Source organism: Pundamilia nyererei, unplaced genomic scaffold (genome assembly GCF_000239375.1).
Source record: "Pundamilia nyererei isolate P.nyererei 1_Seehausen unplaced genomic scaffold, PunNye1.0 scaffold00417, whole genome shotgun sequence".
Classification (NCBI taxonomy): domain Eukaryota; kingdom Metazoa; phylum Chordata; class Actinopteri; order Cichliformes; family Cichlidae; genus Pundamilia; species Pundamilia nyererei.
In genome coordinates, this window is record NW_005187818.1 from 75,456 (window position 1) to 85,084 (window position 9,629).

Here is a 9,629-nt window from a genome sequence, read left to right on the forward strand (position 1 = left end):
TATTCATGATTTGAATCCTGGGTTGTGTGAAATCCCAGAAATAAACCCTAGACAAAGTGAATCTGTGAACTAAGGTGTAGGTGTGTTAGGTTATGTTGCGGTGATCCTCGGGTTGGGGGATTTGTGTTCATACTGGAGTGCAAAATTAAAACCAACGTAAGATGGACAAGAAAAGTTCAAAGCCATCAGGTGCTCAGTTTAGAAAAAAAGAGAAAAGAAGAGGAGGAGGAGAAACGAGCAAAAGATGCAGGTAAGCAGATGTGTGATTGGATAATGGCAGCTCATCCTGAACCAATCAGAGTCAGAATACTTTATTAATCCCTAAAGAAATAATGTGTGTTACAGTTGCTCCAAGAAGAAATGGTAAAAATAGTAACAGTAACAGACTAAACTCCAAACAATACATTATGTTACAGATTTTAATATTAATGAGTCGTTGTCAGTTGTTGATTTGTCCTGTTCTCATTGTGTGACGAATTATGATGGCTGTTTGGTAGCCGTCTGCATACAACGCATACTCTCTCTCTCTTCATATGTGTGTGTGTGTTTCTGTGGTGAAATTCAGTATGGTTCCGACAACAGTTTTATGTTAATGTACAATCCTCATTATGTTTTGTGTGTGTGTGTGTGGGTGTGTGTGTGTGTGTGTGTGTGTGTGTGTGTGTGTGTGTGTGTGTGTTGGTGGAGGGGACAGAGGGAGTGCTCGCCCAGGGCGCCAAACAGGCTAGGACCGCCACTGCCTGAAGGTCTGGATAACTTTCACACCTGAATATCTAAAAATGGATTAGAAACACTGTAACGTTACAGATTCATAATATGTCCTCCCTAAAGAAAAGAACATGAGGCGAGCCTAAGGTTATTAGTAGAAACTACTAACTAGTAGTAACTAGTTTGATCTGTAAGAGTCCTTCGAGAGGAGTAACATCTAAGCTAAACACCAGCTCAAACACAGTTGCTTCATCTGTTCACGCTGACTGTATGAACAGTTTTGCTGGCATGTTCCTGGATGACTTCCCATGATGCCACAGGATAGGTAAGATCAGACTAGTCAGGCTGCTGCATACACATACGTACTCATTCATGTTGTTAACTGCCTCTTTAATATCATAGTCTGAGAGCATGCAGACTTTTTACACATGTGGAGCAAGTGTGTGTGTGTCTTGTGGTTGCTGAGCTGGAACAACAGCTACCCCTGGTGGCCAGAAGGATTAACTGTGGCTGTCTGCTGTATGCATAACACAAAGATCATTTTATCATTCAGTTAAATAAATGTGTTCATATTATATTATTTTATACTTTCAGAAAACAAAAGGGAGTATTTTTTAGAAACATTCCTTTACCAAAGCAAAAAAACAAAAAGAACAAATAAACAATGAAATTACTTCAAATACTTTGATGCCTATTTTTACATTTAACTAGTCAATCACTACGCTAACCCCAACGGACTCTGTTTTATCGTTTAGCTAAAAGTATGAAGAGATTTACTTAAAGTTGTCTGATATTATATATGTCAGATGATGAACTCATCAAAATGACACTGTTTAGAACAGGAGTGGGCATCTCCAGGCCTCGAGGGCCGGTGTCCTGCAAGTTTTAGATATCACCCTTGGTCAGCACCAGAGATGGGCAGTAATGCGTTACTTGTAATGCGTTACTGTAATCCGATTACTTTTTTTCGAGTAACGAGTAAAGTAAGGGATTACTATTGCAAAAACGGTAATTAGATTACCGGTACTTTCCCGTAGGAACGCTGCGTTACTGCGTTACTAAAACCGTGATTTTTTGCGAGAATGTCTCACGACAGTGACGTAAGCGAGTGCGACATTAGTGACAACAGCTGTGTGCAGATCAACAGTGGATCATATATCGAGTACGGAGAGAGTATGAGCGTGCAGCGTTTAAAGCGTGGAAGTACTGACCTTACTTTGAGTTTGATTCCATAAAAAGTGACAAAAACATTAGTGTCCGCTGTGCGTGGGAAGAAAACTTATTTTTACAGCAAAAAAACCCCCCTAAACTTCAGAGCAAGCACCGAGTAGCTACGACGTAATGGGAAACTCACAGAGAAACTCACGGATTCTTCCACTGACCGCGGCACACCTGCACCAGGGTAACCCTCCGCCTACCCCACTCCTGCTTTACAGGTGAAAATAGAGCAACAGGACCGCTGAGTCTTTGACTTTATTTATTTTCTGCTGTGTTTTACTTGAAATTTGAAAGACTGAGTGTAAACACAAAAAATATTTTATTTAGTAACAGGATTACTTTTTTGGGCAAATAATCAGTAATTAGTTACTGATTACTTTTTTCAAGTAACTTGACCAACACTGGTCAGCACACATGAAGCACACGATTAGTTCGTTACCAAGTCTCTGGAGTTCAGGAAATGTTGATGAGGTAAATTAGCCATTTGAATCAGCTGTGTTGGCTCAAGGACACATCTAAAACCTGCAGGACACCGGCCCTCGAGGCCTGGAGTTGCCCACCCCTGGTTTAGAAGAATCAAAGACTGATGGTCACACCAGTGTTATGTAACTTGGTTCCCTAAAATCTTTTCCTACATTTCCTTACGTGATATTTTGTTTGCTGTAATTAGGTTGGTGTGTTTCAGTACCGGCTTTTGTTAGCTTTTTGTCACGGTTTTGTAGAGAAAAATACCAAAATACAAGAAACTGAAAATGCTGGGTCAAAATGAGCCACAACTGTGACACTTTTATAACGAGTGCCATAAAATTTTAGCTTCATACTCAAAGTAAATTCATTAAAGTTGTGAAAGCCATTCCCCCTGCAATGATTCCGATGGCTAAAGCCAGTTTAACATGTTCTTCCTCTATAATTCGTGAATTTAAAGGAAAGGCATGCAATAATACATTTTTAAGGACAATTCTAACCAAACAACTTTTTCCTTCTCAATTAAAAAGAAAATATTTGTTTAAAGATTATAACTCGAGGTTTTTGACTGAGTATCTTTCTTTTCCAATTCCACCTAAAGCAAAAGAAAATCACTTTAAAATCTTAAATGCCATATATCCATCCAATGACTATCTTCACAAGAAATTCAATATAGATACGAACGCATGCACTTTTTGCAATACTGATATTGAGACTACAGAGCACCTTTTTTATTCATGTGAAAGTTCCAGATCTTTTGGGGATGATTTTCAGTACTGGTTAACCTCTAAAAATACTGCCCTTCTCTAACCTTTCAAGTAATTATATTTGGCCTACAAACAGAAGATAAAAAAAATAGAATTTGGGATTAACAACTTATTTATAGTTGCAAAATTTTTCATTCACAAATGTCGGTTCTTGAAAATTATTCCGATTTTTAATAATGGATTGGATTTATATAGCGCTTTTCAAGGCACCCAAAGCGCTTTACAATACCACTATTCATTCACACACTGGTGGAGGTAGCTACAACCTGACAGAAGCGAGGCTGCCATATCACGCCATCGGCCCCTCTGGCCAACACCAGTAGGGTAAAGTGTCTTGCCCAAGGACACAACGACCAGGACAGAGAGCCCGGGGATCGAACCGGCGACCTTCCGGTTACAGATACGCTTCCCAACCCCCTGAGCCACGGTCGCCACGTAGTTCTCCTATTGAAGGCTTCATTAGACAAGTGTAACTTAAATAAAGGTAATTTTTGATGTAGCTTTTCAACTGATGTAGCTAGACTGTGTGTGCGTACTTTTTTTTTTTTTTTTACTTTTTAACTTTTATATGTAAGGTCACTTAATGTACTTGTATGTTGTTTTATGTTGTCTCTGACCTATACTGTTCTTTTGTTCTTTGTTCGATGGCTGCTTTGTTCTTAACCACCTGTACTTGTACACATCTTTTTGACTTGTAAGATATGCGCTGTAATTGTTAGTTTGTACAATTAAAAAAAAAAAACATCAACGAAAACTAAACACAGGTTTATGTGGCTTAGGATGACGTCACTGGCGCTCATTTATTTTGAAAACAAACTTTCTAAAAACAAAAAAAAGAACAAATAAATAAACCAGTTGGCGTGTACTCTTTAACGAGGACCAGAAAAAAAATTTGTGCAGGTTTTAGAAATGAGCTCTTCAACATAAAACCAAATGATAACAGAGGTGTATCGTATTTACAAAGAAACTAACACAAAATATAATGTAGCTGAAACTGCCGTTATATTCTCAAATTCGCTGTTTTATCATATGTACCTGATAATCTGTGTAAACCACACATATTTGGAACAGACTTTTATTTTCACTTGACTACAACCTTTTGATCATTTACAGGCAAACTGCCTGAGAAAATGGCTCGTTTGTCTCATTTTCAGTCAGGCGTTTTCAGGCGGTTACTAGCTGTCAAAGGTGGGGTCCTTACGGTCCTTCCTTCCTTGAGCCGCTCCATCAGCCGCCTGACAGAAAACGACAACCGGAGGTAAAAAATCCAGATTAGCCCGAAATCCTCCAAAAACCGAGCGGGTCTTTCGAGTTATGATGGGCGGAAGGACGAGTGCCATAGCGGCGGGTGTATGCGGGGCTCTGTTCGTCGGTTACTGTATTTATTTCGACAGGAAACGACGGAATGACCCGAACTTCAAGAACAGGCTACGAGAACGTAAGTGTTGACCTCCTCGCTGCTCTTTTTCTCACCTTCGCCGGGTTCGCTGGTTCGGACACCGGGCAGTTTCGTTCGGTCCAGTTAGCTTGTCCAGAGGCTGTGGAGGAGCGCTACAATCAATTCAGTAAATTAAACAAAGCATAGCTGGGACTTCATTCATGTTCTCACATCGTTAAGTTAATGGGTTTGTAGCTGACAAGCCACGATGTGACAGTAATCACATTCTTTGCGCCCTCCCTGGATCCTGAGCTCTTCCATCCTCTAAAAGGATCTGTAGAAATAACTGGTGACATGATTTGTAAAGGGGAGCATACGATTAGTGGCTGTGCTTCAAAACAAACCATTATTTTGGTGTTGCCTAACCCTATTTCGAGACACAAAATAAAAGGCTTTTATATGGCTGTACACACATAAATATACTGAATATACCAGTGCCGGTCTAAAGTGTGCTACCTCAAACTTGAGCCGCTGGGCAGCTTATGGAGGCTGGAATCAGAGAACCTCAGTTGTCTCCAAGGCCACATTACCAGGTAGTATTTATATACGTCCAGGTGCTCATTCAGATTTGTCCTGCCAGCAAAACTCCAAACACTGTGAGAGAAAGGCTTTACTATCCTGTGATGTGACCTGCAGCACACACTCATTCACAAAGCTATTTCCATTTCAAGTAATTACACAACGAACATATTTAGCATGATGTCTTGTTAGCTGGGCTTCCAGCCTGCTGGAGATTATCGTGTTATTCCAGGAAGATTGGGCCTTGTTCCAGTTAGTTAATCCAAACATGAGGAAACTCCAGGTTTTCACGTACATGGTAACAGACTCTGTGAGCAAAACCACAGCTCTGAGTTTCTTTCCGACTCCCCTGCTGCTCCTGGACCAGCTGAGTGATACTGATGTTTGCTCGTTCATAGAGTTTCTTACAAACAACGACCCAGCTTGTATGTTTGCCATTTTGTGTTCTCACACAAGCGCAGAAGAGAGACGGCAGTTACACCACAGATTGGTAACATGCGCAGAAAAAGATCTGTATTGTGTATTTGTAGCTTTGTCTCTATCCACAGTAATGCTGCCTGACTTGTGTGAGCATCATATTCTGTCTATGGTAACGACACAGTGGACCAAGCTGATTAAAATAACTCTGTCCTGCGTGATTTTTGAGAGAAATATGACCCACGCTGGCACACATTCATATTCCTCAGTCCTCTGGGTTATAATCAAGGCTTTACTGTTTATTTACCCGTTGCCATGGTGCACTCAGGTGTTCTGGGGGACACTAAAAGTTTGAAATTGGAGTTTGTTAAATTTGCTTCAGGGAATACGGCCGAAGCAGCAAACTGTGTATAAACAGAAATAAACACATTCCAGTTTTTGTATTGCAGGCAGTTTGTAATTGTTACCAGTCACCTGAACATGGTCAGCTGGACGACAAGGTGACAAATAATCACTGGCCTACAAAAATCAGGCCTAAATTTCCAGTAAATAGTTGATATGAGGGAGCAGAAGCTGAACTTGGAGCTAGTTTAGCTTTAAGCCCATTTCTGTGTCTGTCTTATACTCGTAACTTTGTGAGTGTAGCAGCTACTGTCTAAGACTACTTTCTTGTTAAAACCAAGATGGACATGTTTTGAGGGCTGGAGCAACATGAGCAGTTTGTCCTGTTCTTGTCACAGGGAGAAGAAAGCAGAAGGCTGCCAAAGAGAGGGCAGGCCTGGCAAAGGTGAGCAGTCTCTACATGCCGGCACCTTTACATGTGCACACGCGTGCACGGAGCTGACCGTGTTTCTGTATTAAAGCTGACACCCACCACATTAAAGGACAACTTCAAACCAAAGCACTGATACTGACTCTGCTGTACAACTGCAAGCTACTTCACACAAACGTGACAGAAATCAGCTGTGACTGCTTACTGTGACTGTTGTGCAGCTTCCAGATCTGAAGGATGCTGAAGCCGTGCAGAAGTTCTTCCTGGAGGAAATCCAGTTGGGAGAGGAGCTGCTGGCTCAGGGTAATTTACTCTTTATTGAAACTCGTACCACTGAACTGGTCAAACGGTTTACTGCAGTACAGCCAGTGGTGACCTTGCTGCGGCGCTAAAATGGCTCCTTCCCTGCTGTTGGGACACCCAGTATGGGTACAGACGCCTGCATGTGGAGCTTATAAGCTTTTGTTTCCTTTTGCTTTGACTACAGGAGACTACGAGAAAGGTGTGGATCACCTGACCAACGCCATCGCTGTGTGTGGTCAGCCTCAGCAGCTACTACAGGTGCTGCAGCAGACTCTGCCTCCACCCGTCTTCCAGATGCTGCTCACCAAGCTGCCCAGTATCAGCCAGGTTTGTGAATTGCTCTAGGATCAGTTATTATGACAGCATGCAGGACATGGAGTCGAGCAGTTTTAACTCTGGAGTCTTTGAATCATCTCTAAAGTGTTCATCAGTCATGCACACGTCAAACCATAAAGCCGAGGACCTTTGTTTCCTGTCTTGCAGCGTATCGTGAGCGCACAGAGTCTGAGTGAGGATGATATAGAATGAGAGCCCAGAAGAAGCCACCCCTGCTCCCCGTTTGTTCATCACAACCTGCCCACACCTCGGCCTCCTGTCACTTTCACCCCATCCAGCCTCCCTAAAGGGGTTCAGTTTCTCTTCCTTTGTCCATTGAAAGGTTTTCTTTTTGAACTTGTATTACCCATTTTGGGGTATTAGGATATCTAAATCATGAGGCCACAAAAAAATGTAGAGAAATGCAATCCGGCCTGTCCCCGCTCCCAAATCCTCATGTATGTAATAACCAACTGGGCTGGATTCAAAGATGAATCCACTCCTTCCTCCAAGGTGGTGCAACACACATCTGACAGGATTATGTACAAGGTTTACGCTGCCTGATGTGGTTGTACCTGCCGTCTCCATGACAACGTCAGTAGTATAAACCAGAATGTGCTCGGATGAGTATTTATTGTTTTGTTACGTCTCGTCTGTCTTTCCATTCTAGACTTGGAAACGCTTTTAAGAGTGACGATATGTTTTGTTCTGTTTGAAGAGGACGGCCCTCTTTAGCAAGAATAAACCATCTGAACAAACCGCAGCTGTGTTGAGTGTTCAGTCCTGGTCACCCTGGCACTGCGCCTCAGAACAGTTTGAGGTCTTTATTAAACCGCGCAGCTGAACCTCTGTGCCAAAGCGCCCTGAGTGCTGGAGGTGCAGCTACTCTGTTCTAATGGTCCTCATCTACAGGCTGGTGGAGGTACAGGGAGGAGAGCAGGAGGCTGCTATGAACTGTGGCACGTTAGCAACAGTGACACGAGAGAACGATGCTGCACAGCAACCAACACACTGGTGGTGAGAAATGTCTCTGCTTTCTTTTGGAGAGAGGACGCCACCGGGCTCTGTGACAGAGGTCAGAGGTCACGACAGCATCTAAAACTTCACTGACTCATCTGCCTTCAAAAGTTATTAGTGTGGATCATTTGCTTTCAATAATAACCCAATTTAGAGGTTTTGCTGGTGATTTGCAAGGAAGAAAGAAAACAGTGACAATAAATTCAGACACAGAATAAAAGAAATGACGTATTTTAACCAAATAAGTGAAACGGTTACAGATCAAGTCCAACACAGCCCTGTGGGAAGGACCTGTGACTTTATGCTGGGCAGAGGAAGTTCTCGTTTAGCTGCCTGGATGTCAGCTGTGTTGGAGTCAGGCTCTGAACCTGCTGCTCTTCCAAACGACTCTGATCACAGCGACCACATGCTTTTTCTGTCCTCAGTTTAAATATGAACAGACTTTTCTGGCTTCACTCTCTTTTTCTTCAGTGCTTTCTTTTTAGTCTTTTTGTCTGGATCTGCCATCTCTCCTTTGAAAGAAGCGGAGCTTCTGCTCAACTTGCGCTGGTTTCCCATCACCTTCCTTGGGGACTTGAAAGCTCCTCGACCAGCCGCCCTCTCCCGTCCAGAACCCGTCTTCAGAGTCTTGCCGGTCTTCCTTCTTGTTGCTTTGCCATCACCGTTACTCTTCTGCTTCTCCTTCTTCAGTGACCTCTTCACCCGGATGGATCTGCCCTCCAGCTTTGAGCCGTCCAGTTTCAACGCCAGCTGCACAGAATCGGTACTCTGCACAAGGAAGACAAAATGAAGTGTAGAAACACATGGCCTACTTTGACCAAAGCACCAATACTGACGCTTAAAAACTGTAGAATGGAAAAACCACTGGCTGATGTCACACTGGCTACGCCCATCAATGGCACACAGTCTATTGTGGATTCTAATTTATTCTAATTCTGTGCTTTTAGACCTTAAAGTTCCCAAAGTATGAGTACACAGTATAGGTCAGCGGTCCCCAACCCCTGGGCCTCGGACCGGTACATCAGTCGTTTGGTACCGGGCCGCGAGAGTTGAGGCTCAGGTGTGAAATGTGTGGTTTTCAGTGTTTTTATCGGTTTTCAGCGTTATTTTGTTATCGTTTTTATCGTTAACTCTGTTTTCCTGGGTCTTTTCACGTGTGTTATGAATAAATCTTATTTTTTTCGGTACCGGTACTAGTTTTATTTTGTTGTATTTATCCGCGACACCTTAAAGGCTGGTCTGTGGAAATATTGTCGGGCATAAACCGGTCCGTGGTGCAAAAAAGGTTGGAGACCGCTGGTGTAGGCGATACGGCCACCATCTGTCATATACACCGTTCAGGAGCATAAATGAAAGAGCGCCATTTGATTTAATATTTCCTGACTGCTGGTGTGGAAGTTTACGGCAGCTGCTAATAAGCTCATGCAGTGACACCCCCGAAACTAAACACAACATAAGGCACCAATTAGTAGAGCAATGCAAGAGAAACCCCAACAATATGACAGTGGGAAGGAAACCAAAATATAAATGCAACTAGAGCTGGGCGATATGAGATTTTTTCATATCACGATATGTTTTTTTCATTTCAGGCGATAACGATATCTATCACGATATCAGCCAAATAACTATATTTGTAAGATTTAAATGTGCCGTTGCTCACAAGTAAAATGTGAAATAATCAGCAGCTTGT

The 9,629-nt window shown here is 42.5% G+C and overlaps 2 protein-coding genes across 2 annotated transcripts in view; one reads left to right on the top strand and one right to left on the bottom strand.

Moving 5' to 3' along the window:
• Positions 1–4,347: 4,347 nt before the first annotated feature.
• Positions 4,348–7,681, top strand: tomm20b (translocase of outer mitochondrial membrane 20b). Its single transcript, XM_005753271.1, has 5 exons — positions 4,348–4,596; positions 6,273–6,319; positions 6,526–6,607; positions 6,792–6,934; positions 7,091–7,681. The coding sequence occupies exons 1-5, from the start codon at positions 4,473–4,475 to the stop codon at positions 7,133–7,135; spliced, it is 441 nt and encodes a 146-aa protein (XP_005753328.1). The 5' UTR covers positions 4,348–4,472; the 3' UTR covers positions 7,136–7,681.
• Positions 7,682–8,154: 473 nt separating this feature from the next.
• The window catches only part of rbm34 (RNA binding motif protein 34), a 5,963-nt gene continuing 4,488 nt past the window's right edge, over positions 8,155–9,629 (bottom strand). Inside the window, exon 12 of the mRNA XM_005753284.2 lies at positions 8,155–8,707. Within this exon, the coding sequence (XP_005753341.1) occupies positions 8,366–8,707 (342 nt within the window). The 3' untranslated portion in view covers positions 8,155–8,365. The remainder of the gene's footprint in view (positions 8,708–9,629) is intronic.

Bases quoted from the DNA above. Each gene is read 5' to 3' on its own strand.
- tomm20b (XM_005753271.1), top strand. From the start codon at position 4,473: ATGATGGGCGGAAGGACGAGTGCCATAGCGGCGGGTGTATGCGGGGCT. The intron at 6,320-6,525 runs GTGAGCAGTCTC...ACTGTTGTGCAG, and splicing joins AGAGGGCAGGCCTGGCAAAG to CTTCCAGATCTGAAGGATGC. The intron at 6,608-6,791 runs GTAATTTACTCT...CTTTGACTACAG, and splicing joins AGAGGAGCTGCTGGCTCAGG to GAGACTACGAGAAAGGTGTG.